Raw genomic sequence first — 22,409 nt, 5'->3', positions numbered from 1 at the left:
GGAGCCATTGTGGGAAAATTTGGTGGGTTGCTTTGAGGAAGAAGAAGAAAACTTGGTAGAAGAAGCATTAGGATAAATAGAGAAAGTACTTTTCATGGAGGAATTAGAATTGTAGTTAGTATATTGTTGCTCACCAGTTTCTGCAGCCATCAAGAAAAATGTCACAAATTTGTTTAGAAAGGGAGAAGATTAGAAATGGAAAATTACTGGTTGGATTATGAAGTAAAGAGCTTGAGTTCTTTAATTATTTATAGACCCAAAAGATTGAGGGTTTGAAGGTCACTTTTCTTCACTCATCTTTCACCTAGTAATAATGCTTTTTAAAGTAAAAGCATCTTCCACTTGTAGGAGATATCGATCTTCTTTAATTAAAAAGAAAAAACACACACACACACAAATGTGTTTTTTTAAAAAAATAATAAATCATGTCCTAAGATGTTAAGATGAAGATTCAAACATACGAATTTTTAAGAGATATGTCTTAACGTAATTATGTTGGGAAGAGACAAAATGAGTTAAGATACTACATGAATTTTCATTTTTAAATATGAAGTATTATATGGTTAGATATGGATGAACCTTCATTTTGAGACAATAAAATTAGGTCATGTTTGGTAATTATTTCGTTCTTTATTATTTGTTTTTGCAAACTAAGCCTTTAAATACTATTTCCACCTTCAAATTTCTTCATTTGTTATCTACTTTTTACTAATGGTTTAAAAATCCAAACCAAAATTCGAAAACTAAAAAAAAAAAAAAAAGCTTTTAAAAACTTATTTTTGTTTTTGAAATTTGATTAAGAATTCAATCATTGTACTTTAAAAGTACAAATCATTGTAAGGAATGCAAAAAAATATTGACTTAATTTTCAAAAGTTAAAAACGAAAAAATGAAATGATTATAAAAAAGGACCTTAACATGATCATCTAAATATCTTCTTTGCTAATTAGTAAGTTTGGCCTATTAACAACTATATGAGTTGACCAAATGGTCATTGGGGATTGAGGAGAGTGAAGTGTAAATTAAAGGGGTTTTTCTAGATAATGTGTTTAAACAACTCTACACCTACTCATCATCTCTCTTGGTAGGATGTTAAAATCTTGATAATAAATGGTTATTGAATGAAATTACATTAGTAATGAGTCTTTTTTTCTTATGGTATTGCAAACTTTTTCTATATATGTGAAGAAGACATTTATAATGTTTTTCAAGATATTATATATAAAGGCTGCATTGCATTCCAGGAATTTCATTTTCTTTTTCTTTAAAAAAAAAAAAAAAAGAAAACATAAATGAATGATATTGATTGAGACAAAAACATCTTATGAAAAAATTGTTTATAAAAAAACATTGCTTTTACAAATATAAAGAGTTAAAAACAAACGAGAATGAGATTATAGATATCATCCTATTTTATTTTTTAAAAAAGAACAAGAGTATCATAATAGAATTTTAGTTATTAGATTTTAATACGTTTAATGTAGATTCTTAACTTTTGTAATAATAATAATGAAAAAGAAGATAACTAATTTTAATATTTTTAATGAATAAGACAAAAATTACCATTTTAAATATCATGAAGAGTTAAAAAAAAATTGAAGAAAAGGAATGAATCTTAAGCATCCACTTGGATTAAACCAAAACCATTCAAATATATTTAAGTAAAAACATTAAGAAAAATACAACCCTAATAACCACATAGGAAGACATCTTTCCCATGTCCCAATGAGAAAAGAAAAAAAAGCCAAAGGACAGACAGACCAATTGGATTTTTAGATTACTATTATTGGTTAATTTTCCTTGGTGTTGGTGAAAACTTAGCCAATTAGATTGAATTGAATCCTATGTTGAAGAACATAATTCATAAAAATGAATTAAAATAATATGATAATAAACATTAAATAAATATGCACAAATTTTACCTAAGAATTCTATTGTCGCATTCAAATTGTATTAAAGAAATAAACAGGGGAGCTCAATTATCCCACCCTATTGCATGTGAACTCTAGAGATCTAGGTCTTTCTATAGCCAATTACTGACCTAATCTAAGCATCAGAAATGTATGAAAAATTAATACATGTTTAATTATATCAATCCTTTTTTTTTTTTAACATATTTTTGTTGATGAGTCATCTCTCTTCGAGTATCTAAAGAGTAATTTTAAATACATTATTGAAAGTAATGTATAAAGTCTCTAATAAATAATTTTGTTATGACCGAAAGAAGAAATTGACAAGTTAACAATTGAAAACAAGAAGAAATCGACACGTATATGATTAAATGGTACACTAACAATGTGTTAACAACATCGACAGATAAAGGGAGAGACATGTTTATTATTTTTACGAGAATAGAGTACAAAATACAGAGATAATGAAATTAAGAATTTTTATATAGGACACATTTTTTAAACCCTAAACAAAATAGACTCAAAATAAAGACCCGACAAATTTAAAGCATCTTAACAAAACTCTAATAATTAATCCAAACTGTTTCCTCATTATTATTATGGTAATACCGAGTTATCTTTGTCTCTATTTTCCTAAGCATAGCTCAATTGGTTAAGACTTATGTCTTCCAACAAGAGGTTAGAGATTCAAATCCACCTATTCTTATTTGTTAACTTTTTTTTTTTTTTTTAAAAGAAAAACACAAATGATACTACTACAATTCAATATAATTACATTCTATATTTCTACAACAATAAACAATAATGTGTCTAAAAGAAATTACTTAGTTTTCTTAAGATCTACCAAACTTTCGATACGTGTCATGTAGGAGAAAATTCGAGTATCGAAAACTTTGGAGCAAAACAAGCTTGTGGGAACTATATAAAAAATAAAAAATTGAGAAAAAAAAAAACAATTGTTAGGTTTTTGTATGGGTTTTCTTTGATTTTGGGAAAGCAAACAATAAAGTTGGGTTTAGGATGAAATAATATTTGGTAAGAGAGAATATTGGCATGTGAAAGGAAGGATAGCAAGGACACGTTTGGATAAATTGGATAAGATCAAACCCTTTAATTTACCAAATATAGCCCTTGCAGATCTTGTCTCCCTTATTTATTTATACTTTTTTTCCTTAAATCTTTTAGGTCATGGGAAGGGAAAAATAATAATAATAAAACTTTATTAAAAGGTAATGTTTAAACTTAAAGCCTACTTGGAATTTTTTAAAACTTCAAACTTTATTATTATTATTATTTTTTTTGCTTTATTATAATGTGAAATACTTGCAAATTTGCAATCATGATTTCCAAGCTTTTATATGAGAACATGTGTTTACTTTTTGGAGTATAACTCGATGAATAACGGTTTAAAATATTGATGGTTGAATTTTTTACGATACAATTGTTAAATTACATGTCACATTGCATAAGTAATATGTATTATATTACATATTACATATTCTCTATACTTTATTTTCAATTTTAATATGTATTCATAAAATGTTTGAATTACGAATTTAAATTTTGAAGTTCGTGTTCTATTTTGATTTCTAAACTTTAAAATTGTCTAATGAGTTCTTAAATTTTTAATTTCATAATCAATCAAATACAATTCAATTATCTATCTAGAAGGTCATTGATCTATTTAAAGTTTCTTTTTTTAGAAAAAGAAAATATTTAGGATCTTATCATATATAAAGTTTAATTTTATACACGACAAATAAGTTAATTTTTATTTTGTATTTGTCAAAAATCTATTAAACATTTTAAAGTTTAAGAACCTATTAAACATAAAATTTAAAATTTATAAATTTATTAGACACTTTTTAAAATTTAAATATATTTTAAGCCAAAATAAAAACAGACAGCTAATAGCATTTAAGGTTTTTTTTTTTTTTTTTTTTTTAATCATGAACAACTCGTTGTGAGACATAACGTGATTTAATTAAAGTTTGCATTTCTAACATTTAACAAATTAATAATGACTTGCCTTTCAAATGCGACAAATTATGTTTATCTAAGACTAACATTTTCTTTTAAGTTTCTGTTTGTATTTCCACACCCTTAGTTTGAATAGTAATTATGTTTTTGTTAGTTCAACTTAGGTGGACGTTCAAATTTTTGATCTCGAAGTCATAATACATACTTTATGTTAGTTAAGCTATATTCATTTTGACATATTTTTTTAATTGAAATATAATATTTTGGTTATTGCACCTTATAATATACACGATTTTGTCATTTTTTTATATTTAAATACAGTTCTAGTACATAGAATACAAATATCTAAAATAAAGTATCCGTAATTTATTTGGATTAAGTTAAAAAAAATGAAGAGAGAAAGTCCTTCCTCTAAAAATGTAGGATACATATTCACATTGAACCCTTCCTTAGAGGAAGCTATTTATCGAATTGATCTCGAGGACTGTACAAGTTGCTTATTCAAGGAAGAAAAGAAGCCCTGAGCAGGCCAACAAGTCGAAAAGAAGACCTCAAAACCTCACTGGTTAAATGAATATAAGAAACATAGTCAGATTTCAAAAATAACATACACAAAGTTAAGAGTGCTTAGCTTAAAACCACTTTATGCTCGCATGTTAACTCAAGCATTATTGAACCATGCTGGACAAAGAGTAATTCAAGAGAATAATCATATATATAACAGTAATTACACTATCATTTGAAAAAATAGTAAAAAATGGGATCCTTTTAAATTATAGCAAAGCACATGAATGTCACGTGAGTTCAATTTTCTGAAATCCTATCCTAAAATGTCATCATCCTTATTAATGAGACTGTAATTAATTGCTTAATTAAATATCGTAGCAGACTTTCAACGTCAACTAAGATTATCGTTTCAAGTGAATAATTTGCCATAAATTTCGTGATTTAATAATTGTTTTGAATTTTTGAATCAAATTTAACAGTTCTTTTCAAATTTTCGAAACTTTATATCAACTAATTTTCAAATCTTGTTTTGAAATTTAAAATATCATATTAATTATCTTAACTGAGATTTATTATTTTTATTGCACTTTCTATTAATCTTAATCAAGATTCACAGGTTCTAAACTATTTTGAACTTTATATTTATTATCCTTTTGTTTCAAACATAAAATATTATCATACAACACGTAGCCCTAGCTTTCTTCCTCTTTTGCACTGAACTCTTTCTTGTTATAGTTGCTCAACGATTAAGAGTTTTGTTCAATGGTAAGTGGGATGAAAATAACAACTTACGACTTTCGATTTATTGAAGTTTCTATTACTTTGAACACATCTTTTTCAATTTTCATTTTTTTTTACTGATTGTATTTTTTGTTCTCAATAGACGATAAGTCTACTTTGGAGGTTTGACTTGATCGATCAAATCCACTGGTGCATAGATGAAAAGCTTAACATAATCGACCAACAACTACGAGTTCAAGTTGCAAAGTCTCTTCTTTTCATAGTGATTCCTATTGAATCACTATGAAAAAGTAGGCCAAGCATATGGACAATGTTGGTATTAACCAGTTTTCCTTGGGGTCTTAAACCTACCCTGACAAATTCGATCAAGGAAGGATGTACTATCGTTGAATATTATTTGTTTCTCTTCTATTCATGAGATTTCCAGCGCCACATCACAATTGGTTAGTAATTTCAATTGACAAGATTTAATTAGGATTTCCATACTCTAATTTAAATCGGTTTCTTTCTTCATGAATGCAAGTATTTAGATAAAGTTTTTATCACCCCAATCCTCACTTTCTAAACTGATATTTTGGATCTAGATCAAGAAAAAGTATTGTTACAGAATCTTGGGTAAGTTCAAAAGCGATTTAGATGGTTTGGTTAATTGATTTTCAATTGTAGTGTATTTGTTTTTATGTTTAGTATATTATTTTAGTGTAGTTTGGAGACTAATTACACTGTATTTATAGGTCACGTAAATATTATCGCCAAAAACTTTCAAAAAACCTTTTATGACTACAAAATCCTCATCCGAATCATAGTGTAACTATATTTTTTTCATTTGCGCGTTTCTTCTATCATACATCTTTATTTTCTCCTAAAATATCTCCCATCTTTTAAATCTTCAAATCATATTGTTTTTTTTTTCAAATATCAAAATTAAACCAATTTTTTTTTCAAGTATCATTTGAAAAATTTAGAGCGAAGAGTGAAGTAATAGGGTGGAGGAAATTATGACTGCGATAATAGATTAAGAGACAGTGATTCTATTCACGACAGCACTATTATCAGAAGTTGAGGTTGACGACTGTTGGAGGAATTGAGATAGAAGAAGATGAAACTGGAGTGATCAATAGTAACTCTAAAGGAGAAATAAATGAAGACGGTGGAGAAGGAGCTGAATTCGAAATTGATAATGAAGTATTGATAGAAGGAGGGGGAGCTACGTCCGACAGAGCAAGGGATGAATACAAATTCACGTAGGAGGTAGGTGCCCAGCTTTTGAAGAAATATTTCTGAAGGCCACAGTTAGAAGCTCAACTTGAAGGCGGCCCACAGGAAAAGAAGCCCAATTCATAATCCGATCTGGTCCATACAAATCGAAAATGAAAATACGGACTCTGCCACGTGTCGATATTGTACTGGCTTCTTTTATGAAGGTGTAGAAATTAACACTTGGATAAGCCTCTCTATCATGGCCTCTCAGTCTCACCCTCTCTTCTTTCCTTCCCTTTTTCCCAGAAAAATTTCTTCGATTTTCATACTCAATTCGTCATTTCTCCCTCTCTTCTTCGATATGAAATCCATTTTCTCCAAAGATTCCTAAGCTTCGCAGATTTTTCCTCATTCTTCTTCAATGGCGGCTGTTTATTCCATTTCATTCTCAACATTAAACCAATGTTCTGATAGAAGACTGCCAGTTCCATCCGCTCGTTCACTTGCCTCCAATTTCGACGGATTTCGTTTTCGTACGAGCGTTTTCAGCCATTATTCCCGAGTTCGAGCATCCACCTTCAGTTCGAGCATGGTCATTCATTGCATGTCCGCCGGAACAGGTACCTTCTGGTGATTTGTTTTCCTTACTCGCTTATTAGACTATTCCGTTGCCGGAAATTTGTACCAGAAGGAAATCGCCTCGTTTCTCTGATTCTGATTGAGTTTCCGAATCTCTGTTTTGTTTTCGTTTTCCTCATTTGTAGAGATGAATGTTATGGAGGGAATTGGAAGTTTTAAGTAACAATTAAGCTTCGAATTGTTCGGTTCGATTGGTTCTATACTTGTGTAGTGTGTTGAGATTTCTCTAGTTAGTTTTCTTGCTACTTAGGTCTAGAAACTGATGCGTTATTTTGACGGCTCAGATGTGACCACTGTAGCCGAGACAAAATTGAACTTCCTCAAGGCGTATAAACGGCCTATCCCTAGTATTTACAACACTGTTCTGCAAGAATTGATTGTCCAACAGCATTTGATGAGGTATAAGAGGACATATCGTTATGACCCTGTTTTCGCTCTTGGTTTTGTTACTGTATATGATCAGCTTATGGAAGGGTACCCTAGCGATGAGGATCGTGATGCCATCTTCCAAGCATACATTAAGGCATTGAATGAAGATCCAGAGCAATATAGGTCTGGCCATGTATTCCCCTTTGCTTTTACCATCCCCGATCTTCTTCTATTCTTGTCCCTTGTCAGCTAAAAACGTCAGTAGGCTTACTTATGCGTAGACACTGTTAAGTTGAAAAATCATAAACATGACTCACTTTATAGCTGTCTAAACGATTAAACTGGATCCGTATCGAATGTTAGTGCATGTTCAATAAGTAGTATTGATGACTTTTACTTGTACCTGGTAATCAAATTTACGAATGTTAGTTCTTTGTTCAATAACTCCAAGAATATAAAGTTCTTCACTGGAAATTATCTCCAACCTTCGAACATTCTTCCAATAATTTTAAAACGATCATTCTTAATTTAAAGTAGTATTATCTGTTATACCGTCTAGAATTGATGCTCAAAAATTGGAAGAGTGGGCTCGGTCTCAGACTGCAGCTTCATTGGTTGATTTTGCATCAAGGGAAGGTGAAGTTGAGAGTACTTTGAAGGACATTGCAGAACGAGCAGGGAGTAAGGGGAATTTCAGTTACAGCCGATTTTTTGCTATTGGACTATTTCGACTCCTTGAATTGGCAAATGCTACTGAACCCAGTATCTTGGAAAAGGTTTATTTCATATTCCTTTCTGTGATATAGCTTTTGAGTAGATGAAGATTATGATGTGACAGTTTATTGAGCTCTTATGGCTAAATTAAATGACAACCAGTCCCTCTCATAGGACTTTTATTGATAGATTATATTATTTCTCTGAGTGCTGCCATTTATAAAGTATAATATCGATTCCGGTTCATTAGTTATCTTTTTATTCGTTAGAAATTGGATCTTGATGGAATATTGCCTGACCTTATTCTGTTCGAGAGAATTAGGTTCAAGGATTCTTTCCTGCGTAAGGCTGCATTTTATTTTTCTAGCTAATAATATAAGTCTTTTCACTGTATTCCCTGTTGCGGAGGAATATAAGCTAACTATTTTTGCACCTCCCCCTCTTGCTCCCGATCCAACACACACACACTTACGGTGTTTTTGTGGAATTTCCTTTTGTTGTGAAAGCCGACTCTATTTAGTGTGCCTGTCACTGAAGATATGATACTTTTTGTTTTTTTAGAATAGTTAAACAGTTTCTAAATCAGTTGAAGTTATGTGATGGAGATTTGATCTGAGTATTAGCATGTAACTTCTTGCTACTCCTGAACAGCTCTGTGCTTCTTTAAACATTGACAAAAAAGGTGTAGACCGAGACCTTGACGTATACCGCAACCTGCTTTCAAAGTTGGTTCAGGCGAAAGAGCTCCTAAAGGAATACGTCGATAGGTAAGAGACCGTTAAGTTCATGGTTCTAGGCATGGTACTTGGTAGGTTAATATACTATCAAACCATCATTTTTTCCATAGATTTTATGAATATAATCGATTTGAAAACTGTCAATCTTGTATGTATCAAATTTTCTGCAAGTCACTGTCATAGCATTTATATTCATTGGATACCCACCACGTGTTTCCCATCCTTGATCCTACATTTTGTTTTATCGTATGTGGATCTTGGCTGAGGTCTAAATGAGGTGGATCATGGTAATCGAAAGAGTCAGATTTAAAGGATAAAAGTTGTATGATTAACCAATGGTTTTCAATTCTATAGAGAGAAGAAGAAAAGAGATGAGAGGGCTGGGTCACAGACAGCTAATGAGGCCATAACTAAATGCTTGGGAGAATACAGCATGCAGACTGGTTTATAAGAGGTGATTATAGCACTGCCTAATTTGAGATAGACTTTGAGAGTTAATAGCAATATTCTAAATACCTAATAGATATGCATCTTTAATGTATTGTTGGGTCTCATGCATTTGGTAAATTTTGTATTCAGCCAGGCACTACCTTTATTTCTCATTTGATATAACACCACTCAAGCTATTTTTTAATCATTTGTATCAAATATTTATATTTTGAGTGCAATTGTCAATACAAATGCTTTCGCACTCTGTGCAGTAATCACTCTTCAAGGGATATTTGACCATCTGTTTTTGTATGTGCAATCATTTCTGGATTATTATGATATTTCTACCATTGTTGTTGCATGGTCTAAATTGATTCATTTATAACTATTTAGGATTTTAATCGATATAATTATTAATTTAGAATTTTTATGATGTGATCTCCAAAGTTTAGATGTAAAAATTGAATTGATTTCCCCTCCCCAACAATCTATTGTAAGTACGAGCTTATTTGAATAGGCTCTGTTTTATGTATGAAATAGGATCTTGTTTTATGTATGGAGGCAATTTCAATTGCGTAGATTTGTGTATCTCAATATAAAATTTTAATTAAATAGTATTTTTCGTACTAGTTTGGTTAACTAATAGCTTGTTATTGTCTTGAAATGAGAGAAAATAGTTTATAACTAATAAAATACGAACAAATTATTTATTTACGGCCAGGGTGAAGATGAAACTAATATATGTTCATATTAATTTGGTTACCTAATATATGTTAAAATAAAAAAAAAGAAAAGAAAATAAAAAAGAAAAAAGAAAAGAAAAAAGGTTGAGAAGACAAATAGCAAATTTTGTAGTTTTATTTAGAAAAATGGCAAAAAAAAATTTTAATTATAAAAATAGCCAAAAAAAAATTATATAATAGAAAATACTAATTATTAAATGACAAAACTTCTCAAAACAACAAAATTAACTTTGGGATATCTACCACGATGGACTTTGTTGAATGACTATTGAAAGGAATTGTAACTTCATGTGACTCTTGGAAATATGATTGCATTTCACACTAAGTCAATTGTAAGCTAACTTTAAACACTATCAATCTCAAAACGTCATTGTATAAACCAATTGGAATGAGAATTCTTTTTTCATCAATTTCTCAAACGTAGAAACAAGTACAAATTAAAACTCTTTAAGGTGAAAATTGGAATTAAAGGGCCCGGGCCCGTTTGATAACGTTCCCATTTTCTATTTCCTGTTTTTTGTTCCCTGTTTTTTCTTTTTTTAGAACAAGAAATAGGAATATGTTTGATAACTATTTATGTGAAGAAACAAGAATAAAAACTTATTTAATAACTATTTTTTGTTTCTCGTTTCTTGTATTTATTCTCTTACTTTTTTTTTTTTTAATATTTTATAGTTTAAATATAATCTAATTACATAAAATAAAAAGCTATATAGCATGAATTAAAGTATAAAAAATAGTTATCAAATATTTAAACTATAGAATACACATAAGTTCCAATGTAAAATTAATATCGATAATACAATTGTTTCTATCATTTATTTGTTGTTAAAATTTGATTTATAATATTTTTTCTCACTTAAGTCATTTGTTTTAAATTTTAAATGATATAGTTTCAAATCTAACTCAATTATATTATTATGTAAAAGTCGTGGTGGTAAAAATATTAAATCTAAATAAATATCTTAGTAAACAAAATTTATATTGTTTTAAAATTATAAGTGGTTTCGTATGTCAGAAAACTTTAAAAGTATATGAATTTAAAAGATATATAAAATGCATTTTGCAAAATTTAAAATTTAAAATTCAAAAAATATTTATATATACATATTGTAAAGGAAAAATTATTTTAAATGACAAAATAGTTGAAAATACTTATAAATAATAGCAAAATATTATACTCTATTTGCAATAGACCATGATAGACAGTGAAATTTTGCTATATTTATAAATATTTTGGTTTATTTTCCTATATTTTTAAACAATCCTATTGACAATTTGAATTTTGAAAATCAAAATAATATATAAATCAAAATATTTGAAAATAATCCTAGTGAAATTTTAAAATTTCAAAATCAAAAAAATATTAGATTAAAAATATAGATATTAAAAAATAATAAAGAAAATAAATATATAATTGTAAAAAAATATAAAAAAAGAAAATAAATACAAATAAAAATATAGAGAAAATATAGAGAAAAAGGTAATATAAAAAAAGAAAAGAAATATAAAAAAGTATAGAGAAAAAGGAATATAAAAGAAATAAAGAAAGAATAATTATTATATAGAGAAAAAGGAAATATAAAAGAAAGAAAGAAGAAAGTGAATATAAATAAAAGAAATATAAAAAAATAGAGAAAAAGGAAATATAAAAAGAAAGAAAAATAAAATAAAATCTCATGTGAGATTTGAACCTAAGACAATGAACCAAATCTTCTTTATAATATATTAAAGGAACAACTTTAAATAAAATATAAATAGAATAGGAGAAACTATTTTTCTAGTTCTTCAATTTTGGTCTAATTTTTAGGAACGTTTCTCAAATTTTGAAAACAAGAAATAGGAATAGTTATCAAACTGGTTAGTTTCTTGAAAAATGAGAGACCTGAAATTACTATAAGAATCATACCGACACGATAAAAATGATCATTCAAAACACAGTTACAAAATAAGGTTAATCTATATATATATATATATAAGACACTTTAAGGACACATGAAATCTTAAACAAAATTATAAGGAAAAAAACACAAGGGTTAATTAATATGCCAAATTTGGATAACTGAATTAAAAAAAAAACGTAGTTAGGCTCAATATTTGAACACACAAGACACGTAAGGGTATTGTATTAATACGTGTGAGTTCCCTAATGCATGCAAATATGAAAAACTCTCTCAGGAGACCACCAACCTCAACCCTAATTTCACTTCCACTTACGCAACCCATTCCACTCTACATTCCCTTTTTATCTTTTGTCACTTCCTTTTAGTTCTCACACTATAATATATACACCATAATCATATGTTATAAACAAAAGAAATAATAATAATAATAATAACCAATCCAATAATTGATATGTACTTTTTCTCGATGTTTATTCGAATTTTCATACTCCATATTTCGTTTTCATACTAAAAGGATAATATAAAGTTCACGATATATAATTCAATTTATAACTTCATGTCTAATACTACTCATCTATTAAGCACCTACTTACCATATCAACTTAAATCATATTGAAAGGAAATGTGAACTATTTATGTAGGGATGTTACCTGTTGAACCATAGATGCAATAATCTTGACGTGTACCAAGTTAAACTCTTGTGTTAGATGATATAACAATTTAATTTTTCTTCACTTATTAGCTTAAGGTTTTGGGTCAATTGATGATTTAACATGGTATCAGAACAGGTGGTCCAAGAGGTCTCTTGCAATGTTATTTACTCTTCAGTTAATATTGACTCTACTAACTTGTTGGGTTTTCTTCATATTTCAAGATTACAAGTGAGAGGAGTATTAAAAGATATAATGTTAAATTTACAATAACTTTTGGGTCAATCGTTGATTTAACATTATTGTATCACTTATTAATGTAGAGATAATTACATTATAAAATGCAAAGGATCACATGAACATTCTAGAGTATAAAGATATAACTACTGGCTAAAATTGGATATAATGTTAGATAGTTTTTTTTAATAGAAAAAGAAAAAGAAAAAGAAAAATGTTAGATAGTTTGTTGGGGGATTAAATTTATTCATAATATTATTGAGAGTTTGTTAGAGGACTTTGTATATACGTATCATTTTGTTTGAATAGACGTATTATTGTATTGTATTTGGTGGAAAATCATGGCCACGTGGACAAACCCAACCAAACATAAGCATGGCTTTAACTTTAATATATTGAATAAATGGGTCTTCCCTTCACCAAAACTTTATTAAATAATGAGTGTATTAATAAGGCTTCCAAACAGGGAGACATCATATATTAGAAATATGATATATGCCCTACTTTTTGCATATTGTATTCATCATTTCCTCATGTTGATTTGTTATTTTCCAATTAATTTTACCACATTTTAGGGGAACATTAACTTAATTAAATTTATGTTAACTTATCGTTAGAAAATATAATATTAAATTTACCTTCATTCATCAATTTAAGTTTTTTAGTCAATTAATAACTTAACATGGTATCAGAAAGATGGTCTAGAAGGTCTTGTGTTCAAAATTATGCAATGTTATTTCTACATATTGTAAGCATACATGTGAAAGAGAGTGTTAGATGATATAATATTAAATTGGGTAATTGTAATGAGTAACACTTTTAGGCTAATAATTAATGTATAACAACTTTTTTAAAGAATTGCAAATATAGCAAAATCTATCAGTGATAGATTCTATTATTGATAGATTTCTCTTAGTGGTAGACTATATCGTTGATAAAATTTGAGCGATGGATCTAAATTCTGCTATATCTTCAATTTTTGTTTTTTGCATTGTGCTATATCTGCTAATACTTTGGGCCTAATTGCTATATTTGCTACTGCCTCTCCTTTACTCATCAAATTAAATTTTTGGGTCATATCAATAAGTACTTAACGTGATAATAAAGCAAATGGTCGACATATGTCTCCAATCATTTAACTTATTTTTACTCATTAACTTAAGCTTTTGGTCTAAGTAAGAAATGGGAAATTTAAATTTGAAGTTAGAAATGAAATGTTGTGGTGTAAAAGTGAAGGAATAAAAAAGTATTATTGAGTGAGATTTATGGGTTAGATTAGATAGGGAGTGGATGAAATATGGGGCATAATTTTCAATGAGTTTGAATTTGAATCCAAAAAGGCAAAGACTCATTTGTTGCCACATGATTAAGCTGATAATTTGGTGTGCTACAGTGGACAAATGTCAACACAAGATTGAGCTTTTTTTAGTTGATTGGTTGACTTTTTAGTTAGTGCTACGTGGAAGAATTATAGTGGTTTGTTTCATACAAAGCTAAAAGGCTCCAGCTTGGAAAATTTTGGAAATTTCTTGGTGAACATGTGAATCTTACACGCCATTTAGTTTTGCTGTTTATGCAAAATGTGAAAGAAAAAAACATGCTTTTGTGTAGAAAAGAGTATGTCGTTTTTATACCATTCATTCTATACATTATATTATTATAATATAATACACTCTTTTTTATAATATTTTGTTGCTCAACCATCGAAAATCAACTTAGATTCTCCTTTTTATTATTCTAACTTAAATTCAAGCCTCATATTTGAATGACTCATCATTGAATTTTGAAGGGTTTGGTTATTAAAATTTAATATAATATAAAAAGATCGAACCTTTTTAGGTCTAGGCTTTATGTGACATGAGTTGATGAGTTCATGTAATTTTGAGATTTATTAACTATCATATGTATAAACTTGAAGATAAATATATTAACTAGTAAGTGTAACCATGTAATAAGTAGGTTTTAATATAGAGTTAGAAATAAGTATTTAATTTATAGTTATTTTTTAAACTTGAGTCAAAATTTCAAAAACAAAAGAGTTTGTACATACATAACTTTTCTTCTTTTAATGAAATTTGACTTAACATTTGAAAAGTGGTTTTTTTTTTTTTTTTTTTTTTTTTTTTTTTTTTTTTATGAAAATTAGGCAAAATTTTCATTTTGCAAGTCATTATTGTTTATGATATTGTTTCAAATTTAATTCTTCTAGTCTAAAAAGTTTCAACTTTTAATTTAAGTTTCTATGATTTAATTAAAGCTTCCAAAATATTTCTACGATACGTGTCGTTAAAGTTGGCTATAATCTTATGGTAACATACACTATCTTTTGACACATGTCTCATTTTTTTAACACAACAAAGAGAGAAGATGATGAAAGTTGGCGTAAAAAATGTGTCTACTAAAAATATGAGAACTTTTCACAGATAGAAAAATGTCAAATTACCTACAGAAATAATAATAATAATAATAAAATACTGATAGATTTCTATCCATGTGTATCAGTGATACACTTCTATAGACTTCTATTTGCCTCAATAAAAGAATATTAAAATTTTACTACTTTATGTAAATAGTTTCCTTTATTTTTTTATTTTTGAAAATATCCCAAAAATATCGTCAATATTTTATTATTATAATGGACATTTTGAAACATTAAAAAGATTGAGGGACTAAATTAAAATTTTTAAAAGAAAATAGGAAATATAGTAAATTATTTTATTTTTAAATACATAAAAACAAAAATTATAATAAACTAGGGTCTAAAATATACTAAATAACCGACTTAATGAAAGTTTGAAAATTCAACCCTCAAGTAATTTAAGGACAATTTTTTTTTTTTTTCTTTTGGAGTGCAACTTAAGGATGAGTTTGGTATCATGAAAACGGATGAATATGATGTTGACTTTTTGGAAGTTGACTACTAGGTTAAAAGTAAAAATGAAGCCATGAGTATTTCATTATATATATAATCTATAATAAATATGGTGTAAAAAAATTAAATTAAGTGTTTTCCTTTAAAAAATAAAATTAAACTCACTTTTATAATGATTTCATCTTTCTTTAAAAAAAAAAAAAAAAAAAACATGTGAACACTTTCTAATCAGATGAGAAGATAATAATACTTTTTATAATTATAATTTTTTTAAACTTAGGCTTACAATTATAAAAAGTTATTTTAGAAAAATCTTAATCGTCTTTATTGTTTAATAAATTAAATTATTAAGCTCTGTTGGGTAACTATTTTGTTTTTTTTTATTATTATTTTTTTAAAATTAGGCCTATGGGTACTAGTTCTACATTCAAATTTCTTCATTTTATTATCTACATTTCACCAACGGTTTAAAAAACCAAGCTAAATTTTGAGAACTAAAAAAAGTAGCTTTTAAAAAATTGTTTTTGTTTTTGGATTTTTACTAAGAATTCAACCATTGTAATTAAGAAAAATGCAAATCATGATAAGAAATGTAGATGCTATAGGCTTAATTTGAAAAAAATACACACACATGCACACAAGCACGCACATGCCCACACACGCACACGTAAACACGCATCCGTACGCACATGCACATGCACACGCACGTGCATATGCATCCGTACACACATGCACATGCACATGAATGTCCACGCATACGTATTCGCATGCGCACGTCCACGTTCATGCTCACGCTCACATTCATGTTCATACTCACGTGCACGCGGAAAAATTGTATCTAGAAAGTTTAATTTTGAAAAATTAAATGATAATTAAATTGACGTCTAGGTTGAGTCTACGATTTATTTTACATTGAAGTGAGGATGCATAGAAAAAAGAAATCCGGCCCAAGTTTGATCTAAATAAACATATCTTATTGATTTATCATTTTTAATTAATGAAAATAGAGGTTTTTAGAACATGTTTACTCATTTTTAAAGTTTTAATATTACTCTCTTAACGTGAACAAATTTAAACAAGATATTAAGGTGAAGAAGTTCGATTTTCTATCCCACTATATTTTAAAAAAAAACAACAACAAAAAAACCCTTTAGTATTCACATTAAGGATTTAAGTCTAATTAATTAAAGTTTATAACATAACTGAGATAAAAACTAATTTGAGCTTGCTCATTTTTCTGGCTTTTATACTTATATCTATCTCTCTTTGAAAAATGAGTAACTCAAAACAATAAAGGAACTACATTTTTTCAAGGGCTTGTTTCCTTCTCATACAAGGAAAAAGAAAATTAAGGAGAATGGGCAAAGATAAAGTGCATGCCCCCTTTTTTTTTTTTATTTTTTTTTTTAACTTCTGGGTCAAAACATCATGCTGTCTTTAACTAATTATTCTAAAATTTAGGTCATAATACTGTTTTAGTGTATGTAATTTGAGTTTTATCCCATTTTATATAGCCTCAGTCTAATTTTAGTCTTTATATTTTTAATAAAGGTTAACTTTAATCCTTCAAAATTAATATTCATCAAAATTGTTGCAAAAAAATTAAAATACCATGTAAATATATTTTTGAAATTATAAAAACTAAAAATGGAAATTATGTCTGCTTCTTTAATAAAGAAATTGAAACTATACATGCCCAAAATTATAAGGATCAAATTTTACATTAAAATTACTATATTTATAGTCTTACAACTGCAAAGATTTTAGCGAGAGATGGAGAGAAATAGAGAGATGGAGAAAACGTTGGAGAATAAATTAGGGTTTCTCATCATACAACAATGTTAAAAGAACATTAAATACTATCTAATGTAAGTGGCACCTAATCTAAATTAATATAACATAATAGATTATTACATTAAACATTTAATACTCTATCAACAATATAGTTTAGAATATTATCAAAACACAAACAATAATTTTATATTTCGAGAGTTTTATAATTAGTTTCACTCAAAAAGTCGGTTCATATATCAAATTATGGAGATATCGTCATAATTTATGTATACGTGGATGTTTCATATATTTCTAATAGAAGGTGAGATTATATCCACATTTTCCTAACATGGAATAAGCAAATTAAATAATTTACAAAGCAGACAAAAAACATAACAACTTCCTAACTTGGTATTATACAAAATCTAAGGTAAGAAATGAAGCCTGTCGACATTAGTTGTTGGGTAAAAGTCATACAGCCTACCAGTTATTTTGCTGACGACAACAAATGTAAATACAAAATGGGTTAGAACAAGCAATTAGTAAAAAGTTGAAGAAGAAACTTTTTCAAAAGAAAAAAAGAACATATTTTTCTTCAATGTGGATGAGAGAAGTTAACAACCATGACCGTCCAATCATTCTCGTAAGTCCAAATAACTCATAAATAACAAATGTCAACTCCCCCAAATATTCAAACACATAGCTTCCTATAGGCCTTTTATTTAGCTCTCAATTTCCATTTAATGACAATTCTCATACATAACTTCTAGTTAATCTCTCTCCATCCTCCGTTTTTTATGTATGGATGAATATGCATGGTCCATATTCCGAGTCATTTCATTAATCTATTATAATTATTCTCAATTTTTTTTTTTTTAATTGATATGAGGGACAAATGATTGAACTTTCGACCTCTAAAAAGAAAAGTCATGTCATGCCAACATATTTTTTAAAATAGTGTGTGAGGTCCATTAATATTAGTGCAGAATTTATTAATATTTAAGGTAACAAAATTTTAATATGAATAAAGAGAATGTGATTCTATAATATTTAAAAAAATCATATTTAGAACATTTGAATAGGGATATGAAATAATTTGACAATCGAAGGGTTTTCTTCGAACAAATTAATTACCAAATTAAAAAAAATCAAATGAGTTCATTTAATTTAATTGATATTAAAAAACTAAACAAGGAATTATTCGACATAGAGAATTCGATTCTCACAAAATTTAACAAAATTTTGTGAAGATAGTAACAGGCATGGACATGGATAGGGAAGCTACTCTCACCTCCTTCCTTTGTGAACATATCTAAACTCAATAACAGAGATTAGTCCAAGTGCGTGCAAGACAGAAGCAAATGAACATTGGTGCGGTGTCTAGCACACACTCCGATGCTCAAGTCAATCTTATGTTTTTGACTAACTAGACAAATAGGAAAACTGCAAGGTATTTTGGCGTACCTTTAACCAATTATCTAGATCATTTTCATAAGGTAATAGAATGTAACAGATGTTGTTAGTCATAATGCCTCTCTATAATCCTTGAAACTGCAACGTTAATTGTTACGACAACTAATGCACCATTTAAATTTTCATTGTCTTATTAAAGACCTGTCTTTATGAGTATGGATGGCTTCAGCCTCAATTGCTCGACTAAGCTCGACTCTCCTAAATTTTCTTCTAGGCTTATGTTCCTCTGAGCTCCTAAGTTCAACTCTTTTAGGCTCGAGCTCGACTCTCCTAAGCTTTCTTCTAAGTTTAGACTCCTCTGACCTCAACTCATACTCTCTTAAGCTCTCTTCTAGGCTTAGGCTCCTTTGAACTATACTATGCTTGCCTCATGGGTCCCCCCGAGCTTTCTCTAAGATCTCTTAGGCTCTTCCATGGGTCATCTTGAGCTTTCTTCTAGACTCTGTTAAGCTCACCTCATGGGTCCCATCGAGCTTTCTCTAAGCTCTCTTAGGCTTTCCCATGGGTTCTCTTGAGCTCTCTCTTAGGCTCCTTTAAGCTCCACTAAGCTTACCTCATGGGTCTATAGAACTTTTTCCAAGCTCTCTTACGCTCTCCCATGGGTCCTATTGAGCTCATCATGCCTAGGCTTTCTCTCTCTAGGCTTAAGCCCCCATGCCTAAGCATGTCAAGCCTAGGCTTCTTTAAGCTTGGGCTCTTCTCGTGCCTAGGCTCAAAGCACTCAAACTCTCATAGGTTTCTCATGCCTAGACTTTCTCTCTCTAGGCTCAGGCCCCTCATGGATTCCTCATGGCTAGGCCACCCTATTATGTGTCCCACGAAGCAGGCTAAATTTACCCATAACATATCCCAATAGCTAATCATAGTTTGTGATTGTTTTTTCTCTTTAATATATATATATATATATGTTGCTATGTTATTGAAAGGGTTGCACAAAGATGTCCAGATGGGTGCAACCCCAAGATGCATCTATACTACACTCAATAGTTTGCCATATAGCAAATTCACTTAACTTCTTTTTAAATATATTTTAATTTCTTATATATATATATATGTGTGTGTGATGAAAGAGTGAAACGTAAAGATGATAAGTGCATCTGTACCAAAGTATTACCCAATTTTTTTAAACTACACTAAAAATACACCACCGTAAAAAAAGAGTAGGAAAGTATATTAGCCACTTCCTCCCATGTCAACTCATGTGAATCTACATAACATGATGATCCATTCTTACAAAAAGTCAACCCATCATAACCAATAACTGTATAGTTTCTAGAATAAACTCAAATAGTCAAATTAATCTCTAACATCTCACACCTAAACTATATGACTTCATTTTCATTTAAATCCTTTCCCTAAACCAAAAAAAAGTTACATACATACATACATACATACATACATACATATTACATACAAAAAAACAAACAAACAAACACGTGGCATTTAGGACGGCACCAAATACATTTGACTTATAATATGTCGAAATTTCGGCTGTCTATTGCACCTTCAAAACCTCACCTGTAATTGTATATAAGAAGTTCATCTCCTTCTTACGACTCTCAGCACAAAAAACCAAAACACTTTTTCCTTTTTTTTCTCTCTCAAAACTCAAAAGTAATTTCTCTTCTCTCTTCTTTTTTACTTTATCAATTTAAGTCTCTTCATTAAATACACTGAAAATTAAACAAGAAAAAATGGGGAGAGCTCCATGCTGTGATAAAAATGGCCTTAAAAAAGGTCCATGGACTCCTGAAGAAGATCAAAAGCTTGTTACTTTTATTCAAGTTCATGGCCCTGGAAATTGGCGTAATCTTCCTAAAAATGCTGGTATGTTTTTCTTTTTTTTCCTTTTCTTTTTAAATTGCTAATTAAATTGAATTGGAGAATAATTGGATTGTTTATTTATTTATTTACAGGGCTTCAAAGATGTGGAAAAAGTTGTAGGCTTAGATGGACTAATTATTTGAGGCCTGATATTAAGAGAGGGAGATTTTCTTTTGAAGAAGAAGAGACCATTATTCAATTGCATAGTGTTTTGGGAAACAAGTAAGATCAATATAATTCTATATATTTCTTTCTTTAATTTTCTGGGTTTTTCTTTTCATGTAAATTTCAATAATATAATTTTTATAAAAAAAATCCATAAAGCTTGTTGATTAACTAATTAGATTTTTTCTTTAACTATATGATTGCATTGATTGATTGGGAAGTATATTAATTGATTAATCCCAATTAAATGAACTGTTATCTTAATTATATCCTTTGACATTCCTTTCTAGTGGTTAGACTAAGACAATCAGCTTACATGGATAAATAATTATCAATCTTAATTAATTAGACTTGAATCTTTTACTCATCTTTCTTAAACTTTGGGCTAAGAAATTAGCTCAACTCCAGTTACCCTAAAGACTTAAATTGATATAGGTTATACGTATTTACTATTTCAGATGGTCGGCAATAGCAGCTCGCTTGCCTGGAAGAACAGATAACGAGATCAAGAACTACTGGAACACCCACATACGAAAAAGGCTCCTTCGGATGGGAATCGACCCAGTAACCCACACTCCTCGGATCGATCTTCTCGACCTATCGTCGATTCTTTCTGCTGCCATCCGAAGCCACCCACTCCTCAGCCTCTCAACTTTATTGAACAACCACCAAACCACAACCCTAAACTCCGAATCCCTAAGGCTAATTTCCACCCTCTTAGGGCTCAAACAAGAAGACCCAAATACCAATAATTTCCTTCTTCAAGCTCAGGTTCAAGCTCAAGTTCAAGCTCAAATGGATTCATTATCACAGCTCTTACAACCCATTGATGACATTAATAATACAAATAAGTCTTCTTCAATCCCCATTTCTACATTTGTTGACGGCCCAAATTCTTCACAAGAAAATCTGAATTTCTTACCTTCAAATTTGAATGGTGAGGATATTTTGATGAATCAAGCTAATTACTTGTACGGCGACGATGGCTCGAATCCAACGGCTTCAAATTTTCCAGAAATTTCAAATAATAATGTTCAAAATTTAGGGTTTGATTCTGTAAAATCAAGCCCTACGCAGTTGAATTCTTCATCTACTTATATAAACAGCAGCAGCAGCAATGAGGATGAGAAGGATAGTTTTTGTAGTAATTTTTTGCAGTTTGAAATTCCTGAAGGTTTGGACTTTGCTGATTTCATGTAAATATATTTGGATATTAATTTAGGGTTTTTTTTTTTTTTTTTTTTTTTTTTTTTTTTTTTTTTAAATTTTTGGGTGTATTTTATTGTATTTGTACTATTTTATTATTCCCCAGATTGTAGTTTTGTTTCCATAAAAAAAAAAAAAAAGAAGATTGATTTTTATACTGTATTACATTTCATCCTATAATTCTCCTTTTCCCCTCCCCCCTAGATAATCAATGAAAATATCTTATGGAAAATTAAGAAGTGTTGAAAGATGGTTTAATTAAAGTATTTTCTATGTGCCTTGTAAATTAAGCGTTTTGAAATTTGAGTTGGCATAAAAGGATACGTAATTTTTAGT

At 29.1% G+C, this 22,409-nt stretch overlaps 2 protein-coding genes across 2 annotated transcripts; both read left to right on the top strand.

The window, feature by feature from the left end:
- Positions 1-6,595: 6,595 nt before the first annotated feature.
- Positions 6,596-9,526, top strand: LOC120078412 (protein THYLAKOID FORMATION1, chloroplastic). Its single transcript, XM_039032683.1, has 5 exons — positions 6,596-6,958; positions 7,262-7,529; positions 7,906-8,122; positions 8,712-8,827; positions 9,152-9,526. Exons 1-5 carry the CDS (start codon positions 6,760-6,762, stop codon positions 9,246-9,248), a joined length of 897 nt encoding a protein of 298 aa, XP_038888611.1. The 5' UTR covers positions 6,596-6,759; the 3' UTR covers positions 9,249-9,526.
- An 11,046-nt stretch (positions 9,527-20,572) lies between these two features.
- On the top strand, positions 20,573-22,078 carry LOC120078433 (transcription factor MYB41-like). Its single transcript, XM_039032709.1, has 3 exons — positions 20,573-20,705; positions 20,795-20,924; positions 21,326-22,078. The coding sequence occupies exons 1-3, from the start codon at positions 20,573-20,575 to the stop codon at positions 22,065-22,067; spliced, it is 1,005 nt and encodes a 334-aa protein (XP_038888637.1). The 3' UTR covers positions 22,068-22,078.
- The last annotated feature ends 331 nt before the right edge of the window (positions 22,079-22,409 follow it).

This window comes from Benincasa hispida, chromosome 5 (genome assembly GCF_009727055.1).
Source record: "Benincasa hispida cultivar B227 chromosome 5, ASM972705v1, whole genome shotgun sequence".
In the NCBI taxonomy this organism is placed as follows: Eukaryota; Viridiplantae; Streptophyta; class Magnoliopsida; order Cucurbitales; family Cucurbitaceae; genus Benincasa; species Benincasa hispida.
Note: the sequence above shows the minus strand (reverse complement) of the source record. Positions and strands in the feature narration are given on the sequence as shown.